The sequence below is a fragment of the Galeopterus variegatus genome, unplaced genomic scaffold, assembly GCF_000696425.1.
Source record: "Galeopterus variegatus unplaced genomic scaffold, G_variegatus-3.0.2 Scaffold5413, whole genome shotgun sequence".
NCBI lineage: Eukaryota > Metazoa > Chordata > Mammalia > Dermoptera > Cynocephalidae > Galeopterus > Galeopterus variegatus.
In genome coordinates, this window is record NW_007731524.1 from 18,617 (window position 1) to 41,718 (window position 23,102).

The 23,102-nt window shown below is 43.3% G+C and overlaps 1 protein-coding gene across 1 annotated transcript in view; it reads right to left on the reverse strand.

Moving 5' to 3' along the window:
- LOC103604819 (dedicator of cytokinesis protein 2-like) overlaps positions 1-23,102 on the reverse strand; it is a gene marked incomplete at its 3' end in the record, with an annotated part of 57,421 nt that overhangs the window by 13,282 nt on the left and 21,037 nt on the right. Inside the window, exons 4-6 of the mRNA XM_008589400.1 lie at positions 17,156-17,256; positions 17,011-17,069; positions 6,271-6,419 (exon numbers count right to left, since the gene is read on the reverse strand). Coding sequence (XP_008587622.1) covers positions 6,271-6,419; positions 17,011-17,069; positions 17,156-17,256 — 309 coding nt within the window. The remainder of the gene's footprint in view (positions 1-6,270; positions 6,420-17,010; positions 17,070-17,155; positions 17,257-23,102) is intronic.

The following is a 23,102-nucleotide window of genomic DNA, read 5'->3' on the forward strand; positions in this document are numbered from 1 at the left end:
AGCTAGGATGTGCCCAAGGGTTCCAACACAAGAAGCCTCTCCCAAATATACAAGGGCTCTTCTTCACATGTGTGGTGCTGACTTTGACCTGGGAAGGGCAGAGATGGTGTCACGGCCTGGATGTCAGAGAGATAATGCGGATGAAACTGACACTAATAAGTCAGCCTTTGACCTCCTTTGTTAAAAAAATGATGGTTATCCTGGGGTGGGCAGAGGCAGAATTGGGAGGAAGCTGGGAAAGATAATGTCATGTGAGAAGGGAGTCAGTGCAGCTTCCTAATTTTCTTTGTGTCATCTGATCTCTAATTGTTCCAATTCATTCCCCCAAAGAGCCTGGGCTTGGAACCCATAATGGTATTATAATACCCATTTTACAGATGAAGAAACTGAGGCTGAGAGAAGTTAAATAACTTATTCAAATTTGTTTGGCTTGTAAGCAGTAGGTCTGTCTGACTCTAAAGCACAGCGTCACACCACCAGAGGTGCTCAGCACATATTTATTGAATTGATTTGACGTTTTTCACATTATGTTTTAAACCACTTGAATAACCAACTTACTCCATGCCAAGACTCAGTCCCAGGGAAATCTGCCAAACTATCTGCATCCATTAATGCATTCAGTAAGCAATTATTGAGCTCCTCTGGTGTTCTGGGCACTGTCCTAGGTGCTGCTGTCAAATGCTATTATGTCTTCTTTCTCTGAGACAGGGATTCTCTCTGGGATCTCCTGCCTGCTGAAGGCTAAGGCTAACTGGTACATAGTCCTGTTCTACGGTCTACATCACAGCCAACCACTCTCCTCAGTCTGTACACCCCAGAACTCCTACTCTTTCCTACCAACATTATTCAGAAATCTTACATTTCTTCACAAAGAATTGGTCAGCAAGACAATCGGTCTACCCAGCCCAGGAGATTACTCAAGCAGTTGTTAGCAACTCTCATTACCCTACTTTGTAAAAACATTCACTGGAATGACGCTCCCTGGGTGAAAGCTCTTGCCCTGAAATGTCATGGGATGGGGCTCTAAATGCCTTCATTCATCCTGGAAACACTGACACGCTGCCTACCACATGTATGTCAGCCACTTGACAGGTGCCGGGAGTTCAGGACTGAAAGACAAGCCTTGGCCTTCAAGAACTCACAGTCTAGTACTGGGGACAGACCTATGTGCTATGTGGGACAAGTGCTATGACAGCTCCTCAAAGGCAGCACAAGATGCATTTCACTCTGACTGGGGCACGTCCTGGCCATGTCAACCACAGTGTAGCCAACCCAAGCCCCTCTTGCCAAAACTACCCTGTCCACAGCCCCATCAATGGAATCACACAGTGTACTAGGGAGGGGACATCCAGTCCCAGGCAAAGGACATAGACCCCTGAAATGATCTGGGAAGAAGGGGAATACAGACTAATACAGTGTCTATTCTCACCATTGTATCTATAGCACTGAGAATAGAACATATTAGATGTTCAATAAATATCTGTTGAATTTATTTAACCTTTACTCATGAGGGGTAAATGTTATTAGTCAAACCCATCAATTATCTGTAAAATGTGGCCTAGAGGAGGACACAGGGCAATCTGGCATTAATGTTACAAAAGAATCCTAGAGCGAAAATTAGATGTTCAATAAATATCTGTTGAATTTATTTAACCTTTACTCATGAGGGGTAAATGTTATTAGTCAAACCCATCAATTATCTGTAAAATTTGGCCTAGAGGAGGACACAGGGCAATCTGGCATTAATGTTACAAAAGAATCCTAGAGCGAAAGAAATGTTGCCCTGGGGCCTCTTCTCCTCCAGCCCCAGACCCCTGGGACATTCAGAGTCTAACACCTTCCTGTCCCAGTCCCAGGCTATATATATCTCACTTGGGCAAATCTTTGTCTCTTGCATCCATATCAACTACTGCCCTAGGAAACAGGAAAGGCTTTCCCAAAAGGCAATCAACTGAAGTGTGCCTAGGATCTCTTCAGGCAAAGAAATCAAAGGAAGAACCCATGCAAAGGCATGAGAGTGAGAGAATGTCAAGAAAGTGGTGTCAGGCCCAGGGGTTTGGTACGAACTGGGAGCAAAGCCCCTGCTAAGTTTTTCTATTCACTCTGCTATTTCCCTTAAAACCCCCAAATATTAGAAAGGGAACCATGTCATCTTCTGGGCAACTGGTTCTTCTCTTATCCAATTATTTTGGCATCATGCACTAACGCCAGTTTGTATCCATGTTCTCCTGGATTCTAGACCCCAGTTCTGGGGTTCACTCTGGTTCTGGCCATCAGGGCTGCTTGGGGCTCAGCAGGGCCTTGCTACCTCCCTTTCCTGGGGACACCTTCCATGGCTGCTTACTGTGAACCAAAAGCCATGCCTGGGCCTGCTTATGCCACAGCTGAGTTCCCACCAAGCATGCCAGCTGCTTTTCACATGGGCATCTGCCCCATTAGTCAGCCTGATTGTCCTGTCTCTTTTGATAAGGAAGCAGTGAAGAGAAGCAATTGGGAACATGCTTACAATGAATGCACGCCTACAGCTAGGAGCCCAAGGAATGACCCCATACATGGAAAACAGATGGGTGCACATCATGGGCAAGCCATTATACAGGAATCCTTTAGTAAAGGAAAATTACACTAGAGTTAAGTCTCTGAAGACATGAGGCTGCCAGATACACGTGTCGGGTCACAACCCAGACAATGACCAGGTCTTGTTTCTTTTCAGGACATTGTATACCACGAGGTACTTGGAATGTTTCTTTTGCAAATCTGTTCCCAGGAACTCTTCTAAGGCAGCAGCTGCCCTCAGAAGCTGATCTGAGGGTAAGCACAATGACCTTTACCTCATTTTGTGTGCCCTTCATGTGTTCCCGAGCTTCACAGGCTTTGCTTCGGCTTAAAAGGCAGCAGATTCCAAACTGCCTTCAAATACTCAACCCAGGCTTTCACCTTCCGTTCCCTCATCCCAACTGCTTGGATATGGTCTCTCTGCATGATTTCTATTCAGGTTCTTTGCAGAAGGGGCAGCTGATCACTTGTCTTTCTGGGACTGGAGTGCTCCCGATAATCCCCAAGCAGGAAGAGTGCCCTCTCATAATGACGCCATCACAGCAAACTAATCTCTTATTCCTCTTAGAACAACTTTTTCTAAAGTGGCACTGGTAGAATGGCAGATCCAACAGATGACTCCTGCACAAATATATTTGAGAAATTAAACAGGTCTGTTTGCTGCGGAGTGTTCAGTGCCTTGACTGTTTAATGTGCACTGGGAATCTCCAAGACAAGTTACAATATGCAGTGGCTCCTAAAGGTCTTTAGCCTGGAAACCCTCTTCCCTAGAACATCTTGTTGGATGCTCCACAGGACATATTTTGAGGAAGCACTGCTTTAGAGAATGCCATTCATTCTGTAGTTCATTCTTTAGTTCATTACTGTGAGATACTGGAGGCTGGATGTGCAATGGTTGCAGCAGGGGTTTGGGAATCATAGTGACCTATGTGTTGTAGCCTCTGCTTCCCCACTTTCTTGATGTGTGACTTTGAGCAAGTGATTTCATCTAAGCCTCAGTTTTTTCATCTTTATAATGGGGATGATAACGCTATCTACCTCAGAGGGTTGTAATAAAGAAAGATTACATGAACCAGCATATGGAAAGTACTCATCATAGTGCCTGATACATAGTAAACACCCAGTTAGAGTTAGTCATTGTTATCATCATTCTTATTAGATGAGGATCAGGAAGACAAAGAAAAATTCACGGAAATGATTTTAAAGCAAAGCAGTATATAATAGTCATAACTTAGACAGACAAAATGACACAGGAATAGAGAGCAAAGATCTCTTAAAGGATGTGAGCATTTGGGATGGGTTTCCAGGATCAGTAGGAGTGTAGGAGGTGCTGGCAGGCAGGGCTGTGAATGTGCAGAGAAGTAACAGGGAGAAACAATGCACGAAGGAGGACACCTGCCAAGGCAGTGCCATTCAGGTGAGCTGTGGGATGGCTTGAGAATAGGTGAGGTGGGGCAAGAGTTGGAGAGAAAGGCTGAAAAGTTCTACAGAAGGCCAGAGCAGGGAGACTGCGGGGGCGCCTCCCACCCAAAAGATTAAAGTCTGATAAAGATCTTTTAATGAAACACGGTGTTTGCAGGGCCTCATCATGAAGGGATGATGGCAAGGCCTCATCGTGGGAGAAGATGCCGGTGTTCCACCCTGATATTCTGGAGCTCTGTGTGCTTGTTATTTTATTCTTTGCTGCCTCATAACTATCACTCTGGGAGACTTGGAAGTAGGATTCAAAATTATACTAAAATATTTAATCATACTAATGATACTTATGATTATGGATTTTCAGGAGATGGCTTATGGCAGTGGGGCCCAGAAGGGGACAACGAACCTATGTAGGCATTCGTCTTGTCTGGTGCCTAAGAGTTTGGCCTGGCTGCTTGGAAGGAGTTAATGTACAATCTTTTGTTTTACAATAGAAGTAGAAGTTAAGTTAAGCAAGTTAATTTTTAGAGTGTTTATTTAGGAATAAAGAATAGTTAGATGTAGGTGTGAATCAAGTTTTAATAACGTCATAGAAAGTCTATTGTACCATGGATGTAGTTTCGGTAATAATTGCAAGTGATGAAAAGTGATGATTATATGGGACCAGTGGGTTGTAACGTTCTTGCTCAAAGGAAAGGACATTGTAATTGTCTTTTCTGGGAATAAACTGTAATGCTATTTTTCTTAGAACATATGTCACTTACAAAGAGATATTATGATATTGTTCATTGATTATTTTATGATTATGTAGCAAATAAGAAAGAAAAGTATAAAAGTCTGATGCTTGCTTCAATAAATTGTCAGCATTCAGCAGATCCCTTGAGTCTGTGTGTTTGTTGTCCCAGCATTCAACAGATCCTTTGGGTCTGTATGTTTGCTGCCGCTCCATCGCCGACGCTGCCCTTCCTCCCTTTTGGAGGATCCCTTACCAGTGGGGACCTTTACAATCTCTGTGCTGGGGCTGGTCCCCGGCATTTCTGGCGCCCGAACAGGGACCCATTGGTAAGCCCCCCTCCTTATAATCTATCCCCTTTCATTTCTTTCAGGAAATAAGAAATGGGCAGCTAGGATCCTGCACCAGGGAGCCGCGGTCCCCCCAGTAGCATAGACTGGGTGAGAAAGGGCAGGGAATCAAGAACAGTAAGTATGGGTACACAAGAATCTAAAGAACGAGCACTATTTATCGATATGAGCAAGCGTCTTTTAGAAAATAAAGGAGTTTCGACCTCAAGTACCAGCTAGAGCATTTGTGCTTTATCGGTTGAGGATTAGAGAATCAATGAGCAAGGGAAGGGTAATATCCCTAAGGATCTTAAGGATAGGCAGTTTGGAATACGCTGCCTTTTAAGTACCCATCTTAAGGAAAATTATTTGGTAGCAGGACGTGATTTAGCATGAGAGGCAGAAACACTGGGGGAGGCAGGGAGGATGAGGAGCCCAGTTAAAGGTAAAACTGGATAAGAAGGCAGGGCAGAGAGGACGGCAGGTGAGACCTGAGCGGACTGCTCAGGCAGCCTTGATGCCACATAAAGACCAACCTTCCTAAATGGGGTGAAATTACTAAGTGGTGCCAGGAGCCTGTTGTGGAAATTGGAGCTTCGTCCACTGCCAGAGTTTCTAGAGGAACTGAGCACAGAAAATGGTCCTCATTTTTCAAGTCTGACCAGATTTCCAATGAAAAGACTCGGCCAATGACCCTCGTGTTTTACAGAGGTTCTGACTTGCTCCATCCTAAATAGGGGAAGCCTCCTATTCCCACATAGATCCGCAGGTCACTCTTAGAGCCACACTCCACTAAGTCGACTCTGATGCACAGATGAGTGTGACACATGGCAGCATCGGCTTTTTTCTACCTAATGTGGCTCTTCAAAATCATCCCAGAAGATGAAGTGCTGGACAAGGGTGGGCGCGAGAGTGGGGTGAGTGGGAGGGGTTGGCCTTTGGAACACACCTTTACGGATTGATTAGGTAGGGAAGTAGGACTCTTACACTCTGGAGAAAGGGACCAAATAGATACACAGCAAGAAAGTGCATTTTAATCTTGGCCTCAGGCAGAAAGGCATGATAGAATACTGACCAAATCCGATCTGCCAGCTCATTCCGGGCACATGAATAAATGTCCCTATCCTACCGCCGAGCCTCTGAATGTAGCTCAGGCAGACGGAACGAGGATATCATTATGAGGAAATGGGCTGGGGATTAGGGATGCTGGCATGAGTTTCCGGCCTCATTTTTTACCTTTTTGAAATCCCCACTCCTTTGATATTCACACAGCATCATGTCGAAGAAGATTGGTATGGTGGCTTTCCGGAGCTCAGCCTCAGGGATAAGTGTCATCTCTAATATAGGTCCCACCATGCCTGGGATGAAGCAGATTTTGTTCTGGCCTGAAAGAGAAGAGAGACACGAACACATAAAACAGTTTCATGACGTACAGATCCTCCTCAGACCAAGCCTGGGGAAAGAAAAAAAGGAGGCATAATAGTAAAAACAATAGTTAATATTGATATCGTTGTTTACCACAAGCCAGGCACTGTTTTGAACACTTTACATATATTAACTCCTATAAGAGGTGCATGCATCATCCCAAATGAGCTCTGTTATTAAGGATAATAACACCGGCGTGTGTAAAGCATGTCCCTCTTTACAAGGGTTTTTACCTGCATTATCCCCTCTGCAAATGGGGCCCTGATGGAATATGTTAGTGAAGGTAAAGCACAGGGATATTTGAAATTATGTCTGTCTGCAACACAAGCCATGTTCTGAGACGTGTAAAATGTGCTTTTACCAACAGTTTCATGAAATGAGAAAAGCAGAATTTCCTGCTAAGCACCTGCTGTCATAGTATGGTTGATGGAACAGTGAGAGTGAGAACATTGCTTTAGGATCAGATGAACACCATGTTTTGTTTCTTCTGCTTCATTCCAAGGCATCGCCCTTGTGTCCCCTCCACAACTTGGTCTGGCTCAAATGTCACAATTCCACCTTGCTTCCTCTACTGCAAGGCTTGGGCACACACTGTTCCTTTGTTGAGAATACTTTTCCCTGACTGCTCCCCAAGACACCCCCTCATTACCACTTGGCTTCCCTGGGATGGGTCCCATTGTCACTCCCATCTTAGATCAAACACTTCTTTGAGGGAAAAGCCCACTGCCTATCCCCACCCCACCCCCAGCTGGATCAGACACCCTACACTGGCTCCTTTGGTTCTGCCCTCTTACTCAACTTTGAAATGCTGACTTTATTGGTGGGATCATTTGATTAATGTCTGCCTCCCCCATTGAGAGCTTCATGAGAGTGGAGACCATGTTTGCTATGTTCTGAATGTCTGTCCCCTCCAGAGCTTATGTGGGAAGCTTGATTCCCAACGTGCCAGTGTTGAAAGGTGGAGCCTCTAAGAAGTGTTTGGATCATAAGGGCTGTGCTCTCATGAACAGATGAATCTATTTGTGAAGTAATGGGTTAACGGCTTAATGGGTTATCATGGGTGTGGACTGATGGCTTTATAAGCAGAGCACAATAAAAAGTGTTGTTGTCCAGCCCTCGCCATGTTGCCACAGGTCTTACAGAGGTCCTTTACAAGAGTTCCCACCAAGAAGAAGGCCCTCAACAGGTGTGCTACCTGGACCTTGGACTTCCCAGACTCCAAAACTGTAAGAAACACATTTTATTTATTTATACATTACCCAGTTTCAGGTATTCTGTTATAACCAACAGAAACAGACTAATACAGTGTCTATTCTCACCATTGTATCTGTAGCACTGAGAATAGAACATATTAGATGTTCAATAAATATCTGTTGAATGAGAAAACACATTTGTCTAGCTCCTACACTCACTGGCTGTGTGACTTGGATATGTGTCTCATTAAAATGCAATAGCAATATCCAGCTGTTGAGAAGATCATGTGAAAATATGTCTGTGTGTACTTAGCACAGAACCCTGCAGAATCAGTGCCCAGTGGCAGGGGCAGTGTTGCCCCAGTGGTTAAGGGCACCAAATCTAGAGCTAGACTGCCTGAACTTGTAAATTGATTCCACTGTCGACTACCTGTCTCATGTAGAGCAAGTTTATGTCACCTCTCAGGACCTCCATGTCTTCATCTGTAACATGGGATAACAGTATTTATCTCATAGGGTTGTTGGAAAGAATAAGTGAATTATTATTTATTGAAAACAGTGAACAGTGCTTGTCATGTGGTACACTTTCTATAGTGTTAGCTCTTACCATTGTGATGTTTGGTCACAATGAACCACAAAAGGCAGAACTGAGCAGACTCCTCAGAATATTCACATTGGAAGTGGCAGAGATGGGTAGTAAATAGGAGCACTCAGAAACTGCAGGGATTTCCTGGGAAGCCAGGGTCTCTTACCATTGTGATGTTTGGTCACAATGAACCACAAAAGGCAGAACTGAGCAGACTCCTCAGAATATTCACATTGGAAGTAGCAGAGATGGGTAGTAAATAGGAGCACTCAGAAACTGCAGGGATTTCCTGGGAAGCCAGGGTAGGCATATGCTGGCAGCCCTATCACTGAAGCTGACACCCTGTATATTTCATCACCTGCTGCTTCTTTCTTCTCCTGAGTCTCAGCACCCAAGAAGCTCACCCTGGTTTTCTCCATTGTCAGGATGAACATTTGTGGTCCTTGCCTGGGGCACAGAGCTCCTGGGGGTGAAGAAACTCAGGTGGTATGGTGTGTGGCCCTGCAAAGTTGCTTTTGATTAAAACAGAAAAGGAGCCAAGAGGGAAGGCAGAAAGAAAATGAATTTTCATTCAGCCTAAATGAGGCTTAATGTTGGAGTATTTCCCCAGAATTCAGATAAAAAAGGCATCATCCTAGGAATATCTTTAGTTAGTGAGAATGAAATGGTGAAATCAGGCAGAGAGTGGAGTGAAAGACAAAGACACTTTTCCAGGAAACCAGCTTCATTATTTGATGCACTTGGATTACACTTGAGCCTCAAGACTTTGCTTTGGTCCAAACACTAAAAAAACAGAAAAAGAAAAAAAAAACATACTTTCTGGCAGGTTTACAGTAATTGGAAGCTAGGTTTCTGATTTTGTCCTTCAAGATTCTTTAAGTCTTTTTCAAACCACAGTGGGGTTTTAAAATTCAAAGTCGAGTGCAATAATAGGTAGAAGGTAAATGGGAAACTGTCAGATAAGCCACCATGGAATGAAGAAATTGCTTATGCAACAAAGGCCTTTAGAATGCTGGAGGGCATTGGGTTGGATAAGGATATATTTAAGGTGGTTTAAAATAAAGGACGGACATGCCACAGACTTGGGATTTCTTAGATACTTTTGACCTGCATTCTTTGTAGTCAGTTGAGGAGATATTTGGCAGAATAGGGAGAAAGAGAGACAGATGCCAATCTCTAAATACAGTGTGATCTCAATGGCCCTTACAGTGCTCCCTAAAGAAATTTAATTCATTTACATAAAAAATGGAATTTTAGCACATTGGATTTTGTGTTCAAGTAATCCAAATGTGTGTGTATGTGTGTGCATGTTTATATACGTAGATGCATACACACACATCCAACGTATCTGTGGCTAATTGAATACGAAATCATTTGGAATAAAACATTCTCATCCAGGAGACACACCTGCTGCTGCATTTTTTAAAAAGGCATGGAAGGGAATGGTAAGAGGGTCTTTTTCATATAATTGAAGCTGAATCTCACTGGGAATAGATGCCAATTAGAAAAGGCTTTTAAAGTGCCAATAAGCCAGCGGGATAAATCCAAATGCTGAATTACACAGGCTTTGGGACAGGATCTGTGGTAATGAGAGCACGAAGAAGAGCTTAGGTGTGTGGGTGGAAAGGAGTCCCATGTGTTCTCAGGCCTCGGTTTCTCATCTGTGCAATGGCCTCATCCATCAGTCCTTTCAGGATAGACTGTGAGATGAATGTGAAGGGTCTGAGGGCACTAAGAAATGACCTTGAAAGAAAAAGAGGAAGGAAGGAGGGCTTTGTGAGCCTGGCTGAAGAGTGACGTTGGGCAAATCCCTGACCTCATAAGGCTGAGATGGGACAGAGAACTCTGAGCACATACGGATCCCTAAAGGCTGGCACGGACCCTGAAATGAACAGGGATGAGGGCAAGTTATGACTCCTGGACTACAGAGTCCAGCAAGCCTCCTAGGGACCCTAAAACAAAGCTGGGCTCATCATAAAAAACCACTCATTCAGTTGAAAGGAGAAGCACACAGATCTCTGCTCCTCCACCTTAGGCTTGGAAAAGCTCCCTCCTGGTGATGCTCTGAGATAGGCAATCAATTCTCTCCTCACTATGCAGGACTGGCCCAGCTGCATCTTCCCTCTAGACCCGTGTGAATCTCTGAGTCTGACAGCCTGGGTCCAGGTCCTGCCACTGCTGCTCAATGGCTGTGGGGCATTGTGTTTCTCATCTAACTTTCCTGAGCCTCCACAATCTCATCTGCAAAATGGAGATAATAATATCTGCCTGGTAGAACTGTTAAGAAGATTAAAAGAGTTCACGTAAACAAAGGGCTTTGCGTAGTGGCTGGCACATTTAAAAAGCTCAGTGTGGATGCTGTTCATGATGAAGAGGGTGACCGTACTCCAAAGCCAAATCCTACACCACACCAGCCCCTGCAAGTAAATCCTTATTCATTCTCTAGAGCTGTGTTATTCTTACAGAAACCACTAGCTGCATGGGTCTTCTGAGCACTTGCAATGTGGCTAGTGCAAACTGAAATGTGCTGTGAGTACAAAAAACCTACCAGATTTCAAAGGTCCTTCTCCCCCCTCCCAAAATCTCAGTAAGGTATTGATTACATGTTGAAATGATAATGCTTTGGAACATGGGGTTAAATAAAATATATTGTTAAAAATTAATTTCACTTTTTTTGAAATTTATTTTTTTAAATGTGGACATTAGAGCCTTTAAAACTAGACATGGGGCTCTCATTCTATTTCTATACGGCAGCACTGCTTGGAGCTTAGAGCTCCTGGCTCTGAAATTTATTTTTTTAAATGTGGACATTAGAGCCTTTAAAACTAAACATGGGGCTCTCATTCTATTTCTATACGGCAGCACTGCTTGGAGCTTAGAGCTCCTGGCTCTTCCTCATCGAGGCCAACCCTGACTCACTCACCAGATAGGAGCCCATCATAGATTCTCTGGGTGCCCCAAGTTTCTGCTCTACAGCTATTTCCCCTTCACAGCCATAATTAAATAACTCTGCAATTAGCATGTAACTAGTCAGTGCAATGATTACCAGCCCATGAGGACAGGGGCTGTATATCTAATCTGGTTTTGTTCTTAACCCCTGCCATTGACATAGTGCCTGGCATTTAGAGGGTGCTTGTATTAGTTTCTTGTTGCTGCTGTTATAAATTACCACAAACTTAGTGTCTTAAACAACACAAATTTATTATTTTACACTTCTGGAAGTCAGGAGTCTGAAAAGGGTTTCACTGGGCTAAAAACAAGGCGTGGGCAGGACTGAGCTCCTTCTGGAGGGTCTAAGGAAGAATCTGTTTACTTCCTTTTTTCAACTTCTAGAGACTCCCTGCTTTCCTTGGCTCATGGCCCCTTCTTTCATTTTCAAAGCCAGCAAATGTAGCTTCTTTAGGTCTCTCTTGGACTCTGATATTCTGGCTTCTGTTCTTCACTTCTAAGGACACTGTAATTGCACTGGGCCCACCTGTATAGCTAAAGATACTCTCCCCATCTTTAAGATCTTTAACTTCATCACACCTGAAAAGTCTCCTTTGCCATATAAGGTAACATATTCCACAGGTTCTCAGTATTTCATGGACATCTTTGGAGAGCTATTATTCTGCCTACCACAGTGCTCAATATTTGTTGTTAAATGAATGAATAAATAAATGAATGGATGGATGGCCTCTCTAATCCCATTTCCTATTTATTCCCAGCCCAACCCTAAGAAGCCATGCTTGCTTAGGCTGGTTGCTCTCCTGGAATACCTGCCTTTTCCCTGTCTTTCCTTCAGTCCTGACATGAGCTACCCTTTAGTGTCCAATTCAGGAGCCATTTCCTCCAACATAGTCATCATTATAGTCTCAACTGACATCTCTTTTGTCTGAACTCCTTAGTCTCTATTACACATTTCACTTTCAACAGCAATATTGCTACTGGACAGCAGAGCAGGGACCATGCCTTGTATTTCATCAACCCTTCCACCATTCCCTGGAGCTTAGCACTGAGCTGGGCACTTGGTAGATGTTTAAAAATTAATGGCCCAATTGCTATCACAGCTCTGCCAGGAGTGACCTTCCCATGCACGAGGCCAAGACGCCAGCCGCTAAATGTGTCTTTTTTCCCATGACGCCTGTTAACACTGCAGCCCGGCATTAATCCAAGTGAATGTGAGAGGGTTAAGTGCAAAGTCATTTTAGCAAAATGTGCATTGCTTCATGCCAAGCAGAAATCAAATGTTATGATGCTACACTATCAGGAAAAGTACATTACATTTGGCATTGTCCCAGGATCCAAAAACACAAATGGTATTACCCTTTCAGTGGCCAGTTCCTCAACAACATGGTGTCCTTCTTCCCATTAAGACCTTCCAGCCCACACCTCCTCTCCCCAAATAACACACACACATTTGTCTAGACTTTCCCCCGAAGAATGTTAAACAATCTTCAAGCCTGAGATTATAGCTTTGCAATTAACTGTCTCATAATCACAGGGTTGCACAAGTCATTCCTGATGAGAAGGAGAAGATGATGATACTGATGATCATGACGATGGTACCCTGATTGCTTCTGGCATTAAAACAAAATTTAAAAAACTAACATGCATTATGATTTACTCATTACCGGTACTCTTTGAAAAACATAGTTAGTCGGCTATTTCACAACCTTTGACAATAATTTGCATATGCTTTGAAAAAAATTATTTGTAAGAACATTGGACTTGGGGTCAAGAGACAGGCTCTTTTAGCCTCAGCTCAGTTGCTGATTTGTGTTGACCTTGGGTTGTCCTTGTGCTGATTCTCATGGGATGGACTTGGGTCACATGGCCATCACCTGCTATAAGATATTGTTAACTGAGCAAATTACAATCCTAAAACAAAAAATCAGGATTTGGTTAGCCAGGCAGAAGAGCAGAATGGCTACTGCATGGGCAATCAGCAGAGTCTGCTACACATAGCTTCTAAGTTTCACTCTATCTTGAATATTCCATGAACTGCACCTTCAAACCTATCATTACCCAATGTAGTAGTCTCACTACATTGGTCCCTAATGTATACAGTGTTTAGTCCTGGTTTGGATAATCAAGTCAATCTCATTAGCATGCTAGGAGAAAGCTAATGCCAGCATCCCATAGAGTGCAGGGTGGGGTGGGAATGGGGGAACTATCCCTTCCCTCTGCATCCACTTTCTGTTCTCTTAGCCCTGAAAGAGACAGGCAAGGAGAAGGCAGCCATGTAACTGAGTGAAAGGCTGCTGTAGCCAGGAAAACCACTGCAGGCTGATACTTTCTTCTTCCTCAGCAGCCCAGGAAAGACATGAAGGAGGCTGCTATCTTTGCAAAGCACCCTTCTTGTTTTCTGCTATGGATATCTGTGGCTTTCATCTGACCTCTGCCTATAATTCATTCTTCTAGTAATATCATCATGGATTTTTCTTTGGGAAATTCCACCTCCCTCGATGGATTTAGGCTTGTTGGAAACCTCAAGAGATCATCCAAGGAAGGCCCACAGAATGGTGGTCTCTGGAGACTAAATCTTTAGCAAAATGATATAAGAGAAGGTAGTGCTGGAGGCCACAACACCTGCCCCAGATCCTAGAGTGGCTCTGGCCCCTGTCCTTCCATAGAATGGTTCTTCAGCTTATCCTTGCCTCCCCAATAAAATACCTTCTCTGATTAAAGCAGCCACAGTCAATGCCTCTTTCTTGCAACCTCAAAACACTGACAGATAAATCTTTCAATTGCATTAGTTCATCCTACGGGTATTTGCAAACAGCAAAGAGTCTGTGCTGCTTCAGAGCGAACACTCTGGCCGAGGTGCTTGTTCGACTTCTGACCTTAATCCACTAAATGTCCTGTACAAACCGCTTTTTATCCTGGAAAAAGTTTCCTCATTGATAAAATGGTGGTTTGGACCAGACCAGTATCTTCCAACTATTCCCTGCAGTACTTCAGGACTTCCCCCAGAAGACCCTCAGGGGTCTACATGGGGAGCTCAGGAGCAGCTCATTATGATGGGCTCTGGCCCCCCCACCTTACTCAATTAGAATAGCTCTGTTTTCATGCAATTTTACTTATCAAGAACGAGATTTTTTTTTTTATTGGTCCTCAACTAAAAATAAGAGTTTGAAAAATGCTAGACAATATGATCTCTACAGGGCCCTTCCAGCTCTGATGTTCTGTGATTTTAAGCGGGTGGAATATTTGGTAACATCTTTTCATTCATCAGCATAATTGGGAGTGCAGGAATGCCTGCCAAAACATAATCTACATCTAATAAAATCTGTGTGCAAAACAATGGCAATGGAGGAGATGGAGGAAAAAGCAGGCTGTGTGGAAGGACTTGAAGCAAACAAAACACAGATCCCTGTTTTGCAATTCTGGCGGTGCCTGGCGGGTAGAGCTGGGAAGGGAAGCCCACCACTGCCTTATCCAGCCTCTGCTATTGCAAAGCAAAGAATGCAGACTCGGAAGCAAACTGAATCTGGGTCCTATCGTTTCGTTGGGCACATCCAATGTTTTGAAAACTTTCAATTAGTTATCATTAATGTTCATAAATTGGAAAATGCATTTTAAAAAACAGTTTCCTGGCTTCTTTTGAAAAAATGGAAGATGTGACAACATAGGGCTTAAAAGTAGGACAGCAATCAACAGGAGAGGAACAGTGACTGTCTCTTTTCGCTGGGACGTGTCTGCTTCACTTTGCTCCAGGTCCCCCCACTCCTTTCCATATCCCTGACCCTGAGATTGAGGTGCTGGCTACCAGCTAGCCATGTGCTTGCACTGTGCTTTTATCCCCCGTATTTCAAAGCAATGGTAAATCAAACATAAATTATTTCTTATATCCTTATCCTTATCCGAAGTGGAGAAATGAAAGATAGACTGAAAAAGATAAGCTTTTCTAGGGGCCGGCCCGGTGGCGCACTGGATAGTGCGCCGCTTGGGAAGCGCGGCGGCGCTCCCGCCCGAGGGTTCAGATCCCACGTACAGACCGGTTCCCTCTCACTGGCTGAGCGAGGCACGGGGGCAACACCGAGGGTTGCGGTCCGGTACGGGGGCGACACTGAGGGTTGCGATCCGTTGCCGGACAAGGAAAAAAAAAAAAAAAAAAAAAAAAAAAAAGATAAGCTTTTCTAGAGAAACGGGGCAGAGATGGCACTGCTCTCCCCCGTGACATGTGGCAATATCTGAAGACTTTTTTGGTTGTCACAACTAGGGTGGGTGCTACTGGCATCTAGTGGGAAGAGGCTGGGAGACTGCTCAGCACACCACAGTGTACAGGACAGCCCCCACAATAAAGAATGATCTGACCCCAAATGTTGATAGTCCCTGCTTTATGGAATTTCTGTAGGTTTAACATGCCCAGCACCTTCACTCTTACATTACCTGCCTGGGCTCTGCCTTGCAAGCCTTTGTTCTATAGGCTCAGCTTTGTTTTTCTTTTTTTTGGTGGCCAGCCGGTAGGAGGATCTGAGTGCTTGACCTTGGTGTTACAACAAGGCTCTCTAACCAACTGAGCTGACCAGCCAGCCCTCTAGCTATGATGATTAACAATTTTTCCAGAACAGGAAAATTGGGTTCCATCTGATGGTGCAAGCGTGAAAATAATGATAAAAACCCTCCTGTTATCCAGCATGTGCCCGATGCTACCAGCAACCACAGAACCCAGACTGATAGTTCATCCGCTGTCCTTTGCTTCCACTACAGTGGATAGCACTTGCTGGAAAGGGCAAGAAATTGCTGTTCAGAAAAATCTAATGAGGACTGGCAGACACCAGGAGGTCTGGGGAAGCAAGAAGCAAAGTCTGGGAAGGTAACGCAAGTTAAATCCAAGTGATAGGCACAATCCCTGTAAGTGCCTTCACCAAGGAAGGTCAATGGCCAAGCCCATAGCAGAGCAAATTGGCATCAGAGATTCAAGGAGGGAGCAAAAAACATGGTGGTGAACACACTCTTTATCCATTACTGTTCATTAATCCATCTGTCCATCCGTTCATCCTTTCAGCACATATTTGTGGAGCAGGATTCAGGCCATGGGCAAGGTTTATGGCCCTTGTCCTCTTGGAATCAAAACCATGCTCCCAGCTGTTTGATCTCAAGCAAGTTGCTTCCATCTCTCTCTCTGAGATAGTTTCCTGATCAATAAAAGGAGGGGGGAAATTTTCCATCTTGCAGGAGGTGATATGAAGATTAGGTAAGATTTTCTTAGCACAGGCCTGACTCAGACTCTCAATAACTCTCAGAAAAACTGGTTGCATCCCTCCCTTCCTGGGTGCACTCAGGTGGTTGCACATGATGCCTATAGCTCACTGAGGCGGGGGCAGCTTCTGGGGTCACCTTTCAGCTCAAAAGACCCTCTCAGCATCCAGAGAACCAATTCTCCCCGTGAGGTTGGGGGGTGTTTTGTGGACCACATCACATCAGCAGCAAGAAGCAGGCTGCAGAACAGTGCACCCATCAGCAGCAAGCATTCCTGTGAAGGGTGAAAACTGAGTTCCCGCAGCAGTCCTGCCCCTTTCTCCCTCTTATAAATTCCAGTTTGACTTCATAACCCCTTGGGGGCATCACGCAGGCGCAGATTCACAGCTGTTCGGGGGTGAGGGGAGGGTGGGGGCACCTTCTGTCATTCAGAATACAATCAGGCACTTAGAAAGGATCAGGGGTATGCACAGTGATAAACTGTTATTTCAAGCTCCCACTGCTGAGGTCCTGTGTCCCTCTAATGGATGGTCTTCTAGAAGGAGTTTGGCACATGCAGATGTGTCTGTCTGGATGCCCACTCACCAAGCTTGTACCACATATCGCGGATAGAGAAGCCAATTAGCCGTCTCATGTCCCCGTACCTAGGAGGAACAAAAATGTCTGCTTCAGGCACCATCTCATAAACCACCCCCCAACCCCCTTTAGGAAATCCAAAAATGCAACCTACTTATTCAGGATTTTGTTGTACTTGGCGTGTGAGAACTGCTCCAGCTGCAGAGAATCCTGAGTGATAAAAGCCACCGCCAGATGAAAATAGTTGTTCCACAGCTGTAAATGAAAGAGGAGAGAACAGTTATGGAGAGGGTCTGAAGTAGGAAGGCATATTAAATCCTGGGTATGTGAATAATTTATGAAGATGGCAGAAGACTGAGGCAGAACCAGTTTAATTGTGTGCACTGAAATTTTCTAACTGGCACTGATTCTGAAATTAACATCCTGGCCAAAGCAAGGACATTGGATGTATTTTTGCAAGCACTGACCACGTCTCCTCTCTGACAATAGGATTCTGGGTGAGGAGGAGGACTTTAGTGCTATTTTGTTGTTGTTGTTGTGCTTTGTTTTGTTTTTGAAAGACAACTTGCCCCAGCTGGGTGTGCTGATGAGCAGGTTCCTGCCCTGTAATTAGAGAGTGATAAACAATAAGGTAGGTCAGGGACCACAGCCTCTCTGGAAGTCCTTCCTAATTCACCTGACAGCTCAGGGGACTAGTCTGCAATTCATTCTGTCTTAAAACATTTAGCCTTTTCTTCCCCCTTAGATCAATGGTTTCAAAGTGTGGTTCCCAGACCCCCAGCAGCAGAATCACCTGGAAACTGTTAGAAATGCAAATTCCCTGGCCCCTGCCTAGACCTACTGAATCAGAACCTCTGGGGGTTAGACCTAGAAATCTATGTGTTCTGTGGGCTCATCGTAATTTTCACCTGTGCATGATCTGTTGGCGCTAATGTGATAAAATGATGACTAATACTGGAACCCATTCCACCAGCTTGCAGTAAAATAGAGAGGGCTGAGCACATGGCAAGTGCTCAGAAAGATTAGCCACCATGATGGCAATAATGATATAGACCACAGAACCAGAGAGATGTAGATCCAAGCCAAGGTGCTGCTGAGACTCAGAGCACCTGTCTGCACAACAGGGGCACCCTCTGCAGAGGGTTGTGGTAAAGATGACGTGAGATGATGTGTTTAAAGAGTGTAAATTACAGTAAGAGCTCCAAAATACTTGTTACCCTTACTGTTGTCCTTTTCATTATTTGAGTGTTTCCTTTGGTATCAAAGCCAATAGGAGAGTCTGGCTTCTTGGGTACTTAAGGGCAATTGCTGTAAGATGCCAAGGCCCTTCGAGGAGCCAGTAGAGAAAAGCCTTGCTGAAAAAAGCCCCCTACTTTTAGGCTCTTTTTAGTACTATATAGCAAGAGGATGGGTAACATTCTGCCATTGAGACCTTCATCCTTAGTTCAAATATGTTCTCTGGAGGTTGCAGGTGGTCAACACTGGGAAGAAGGCAGATCTACTGTTGATAATGTCATTATTACTCCCAGGCCATCTCTTTCAAATGGACCTGTGGTTCCAGTTGCAGAAAAAAGCAAAATGAGCATTTCATTTTAACCATGGTCCAGGCACCTTCTCATACATTCCTCCTTTTATCTATCAAACCTTGATAGTCTCGTTAATCCCACTTTACAGATGAGAAGACTGAGGCTCAGAGGGGTTAAGTATTTTGCTGAAGGTCGCTTGGCTTGTTATATATACAGCAGACCTTGGATTTGCCCTCCTACCCTCTGATTGATGTTCAGGGCTCTTTTAACATGCCATGGTCAGTCTTCAGCTGAGGATGCATTTAACAAATATTTCTTGAATATTTTCAAAGTGCCCGGGCATTGCTATAGTATGGTGACAGGGCAGTGGTTACGTAGGCAGCAATGCCTGCCCTTGTGCAGCTTACATCCTATTAGGAAACGTGTTCTCCTCTACTTGAACCTTTCTTTCCCCGGGTCCAAAAGTCCGAGCTACTCCTGGGGAGCAGTGAAGTGGTCTCCTGGCTTGTGGCCCCCGTAAGGTCTCTATACAGAGATCAAAAGGATCTGCTTAAAACAAGTTGTATCATGCCCCTTCCCTCCTCAAAATCCTTCAAAGCCTTCTATAACCCTTGGAGTACAATTCCTTTGTTTCCGTAGCAACCTCACTCATCCTCTCATCCAAATACACACTGCAGGCAGGTTGGGTCTCCTGTCCATATCTATTCAGATGTCTTTCCTCTTGGCATCCCAGTAACTTAGCAAGTTCTCCAGGGCCTGAAAATGTGTGCTGTGGTCTCCTTAAGTCCAGAGCTCACACCTTCTCACATTGAAGACCAGGATATGAAACAATAAGCCAGGGAAAGAGAAAACCATGGTCACAGGGCACAGAAAGGAATGTTTTTAAAGTGGGAAATGTGTAATTTTAGGGGATTGCGTAAGAGTAATCAGAGTACAGTAAGAAATCTATATCTGACAAAGCAAGTCAAATTACCATCACTTCTGAGAATAATTCCAGAAATGCCCAACATAAGACATGTCAAATGTAGTTGAGCATTTTGCTAGCCTCTATTTTACCTGAATTATTCCTTCAAGAAGTGATTCCTATGTCACCCCATTCCCGATTTTCTTTTTCTAAAAAACTGAGATATAATTCATATACCACAAAATTCACTTTTTAAGGTGTATAACGCAGTAGTTTTTTGGTATATTCTCAAAGTGGTACAACCATCACCATTATCTAATTTTAGAACATTTTTATCACCCCCAAAAGAAACCCTCTACCCATTAGTAGTCATTTTCCCTCTTACGTCCCTTCAACTTCAGCCTCTGGCAACCACTAATCTACCTTCTGTCTCTGTGGGTTTGCTTATTCTGACATTTTATGTAAATGGCATCATACAATATGTGAGTTTTCATGTCTGACTTCTTACACTTCACATACAGTTTTTAAGATTCATCCACATTGCAGTATGTATCAGTACTTCGTTTCTTTTTATTGCTGAATAATATTCCACCATATGGATATATACGTTTTGTTTATCTATTCATCCATTGATGGATCTTTTGGTTGTTTCCACTTTTGGCTCTTATGAATAATGCTGTTATGAACATTTTCACACAAGTTTTTGAGAGGACATATGTTTTTAATTTTCATGGATATATACCTATATATATCAGGCGTAGACCTGATTTTCTTTTGGCTGCCTTCCTGGAAGATCTTTGTTAACCACAAGGCCATAGCTGTGCCTCATCTTCTCAGTGGATGAGAAATGGGTCACCCAAGCATCTCATCCACAGTCCTTTCCCTGTTCTGTCCATGGTGCTCTGTGGAAATGACTTTTGGAACTGAGAGGAGATTGTCACAGTCGGCGGCTCTGCACAATGCCCTGAGAAGTGAGCAGTGGCCACAACTAGTAGAGGCTGGGTACTCATAATGCCTCTGCCCCAAACCTTCCTTGACTCTTGTTTCTGCAAAATCAGGATGATATGCATTAACCTGGCTTTTAAGGCTTTATGCAATTTCCTTGGACTCCAGTGTTTTCTCCTTCATCAAACTGCCCATTCTAGGCAAGTTGGTCTGCTTAGATTCCATTCCTTAGATGACTGGATCATTTTGGCTTCTGTGGCTTAGCTCACATGGTTCTCATACCTGAAGTGTCTGTGTCCTATTCTTTCATCAAAGCCCAGTTCAAAACTCATTTCCTCCATGAAGCCTTCCCAGATTGCAGACAACATTGAGTCTGCCCTATCCCTCCCTAATTTGAGGAGTACTTACAGGGCACAGCACAGAATCTGGTCCACTGTTCTTCACTTGGCCTTGCACGCCATCCACTTCCCATGACAGCATTGCCCAGTGGCTAAGAGCACATACATCAGTGCCTTGCAGACCAGGGTATGAATACCAGTTCTACCACTTACTGGATGGCTTGCCTTTGGCTAGTTACTTGGCCTTTCTGAGCCTCATTTTCCCCATTTGTAAAATGGCAAAAATAATGGTACCTACCATAAAGGATTGTTGGGACTGGGTGAAATAATATGAAAGTGATGCATCTGTCACAGGTGTGACACATGCCAAGTGCTCAATAAATGGAATGGTGGCGGCGGTGGTGGCACTGGTCATACAGTATTTGTATGCTCTGTTTTCTTCAATTGTAAGCTCCATAGTAGCAAGGGTCCTATCTTCCATTTATTTGTATCCCTAATGCCATACTTGGCACAATGGTTAAAATACAGTGGGCTACAGAAAAAACTTGTTTATTGATCATCGTATTATCAGAGAAATTCTTCATTTGTTTCTTATCCCTAATGCCATACTTGGCACAATGGTTAAAATACAGCGGGCTACAGAAAAAACTTGTTTATTGATCATCGTATTATCAGAGAAATTCTTCATTTGTTTCATAAGGTCTCAAATTTTTCCTTCCTCCCTGTGCCACTGGGTCTCTCTAGCAAAACACACAGGTCTCTTTTCCCTGGGGAAGAGGTGAGGATTTCTGATTAGAAATTTAATATTTTTAAATCATAAGACAATAGGGGGTAAAAGCTGGAATGAATTTAAGTGTCATCTGGTCCAACTCCCTTATTTCACAGATGTAAAAACAATAAGGTCCAGATAAGTTAAATGACCCCCTCAAAGTCATACCACTAGTGGATGTAATAAGAATTTAGTTATTTTGAATTAACTATCAAAATTAATTATTAAAGTAATATACATACATGGTTAAAAAAATAGAAAAAATTAAATGGTAAAATGTTATTTTCCATTCTGCCTTAGACCGGTCTAATTCCCCAAAAGAAAATGTTAATTTCTTGGATATCCTTACAGAAATTTTTATGCATAAACAAATATATGTATGGACACCTTTATTTAATAGTCTGCTGTACTTTGCTTTTGTCTCTTACCGATATGTCTTGCAAATGTTTCCATATTAGCATATACAGATCTTCTTCATTCTCTTTTATAGCTGCATTGTATTATGCAATAAGGATGTACTTTAATTTTAACCAATTCCCTACTTACAGACATTGAGCTTGCTTCCAACCTTTTTTTTCTCCTCTAGCTACAGTGCTGTCCTTGCTTAAACATCTTTATGTGTGGGAAACTACTACATGTTTGTAATGCACATTCCTAGACTTGGAATCACTAAGGCACAAGGTCCATGCATGTTTTCTTATTGTTTCTTTGCTGTGTTTGCTGTTTGTTTTCATAACTATTGTCAGGTTGGCTTCCATGGTTCTAATCTAATTACCAGCTCCATTATCATGGGCAAGTTAACCCGCCTCTCTGAGTCTCAATTTCTTCATCTGGAAAATGAGGATAATTGTACCTAAAGGGTACAGTTATAAGGATAAAGTGAGGAAATCGCTGCCTAGTAAACTCCTACTGGGTCTTGCAATATCAGTTCAAACATCACTTCCTGGGAAATCCTACCCCATTCAGCCAGACTAAAGTAGATCCGCCCCTCATTACACCACTCATTACACGGCATTTATGAGATATTTTAAATAAAATTAATTTTCTGTCTCTTCTATTGGATGTAAGCAGCATGCAGGCAAGAACCTCACTTTTTCTATTTCTTGATGTATATACAGTGTCCAGTGTCATGTCTGGTCCAGCATGTGCTCTGGAAATATTTGTTGGATAAATCTATTAATGAGCCAAGCACTCTCTATGCATTTTTAAAGAACTATGAAATTTGCAGTATTATTCTCCTCATGTTAGAGATCAGGAACTATGAGATTTGTGTTATTATTCTCCTCATGTTAGAGATCAGGAAGCTGAGGCCCAGAGAGGTTAAATAACTTGTCCAAGGTCACCCAGCTACAAAATGATGAAGGTGGCATTTGAAACCACGTTTATCTTACTCCAGGACTTGTGTTCTTTATTATTTACTTATTTATTTATTTATTTTTCTGTTATAAGTGATGAGACTTGCATTCTTAACTGCTCTGCTCTTCGGCTAAAATAGCTCCTCTTTTTTCTCTGTTTCCTTTAGCCTTTGTTGTTGGTAAAGGTTTCTGATGTTTTACAGTCTTTATAGCACAGAGATGAAGAATTTTTGATCCTAAGGATTCTTTCTCAATGGTCTTAAA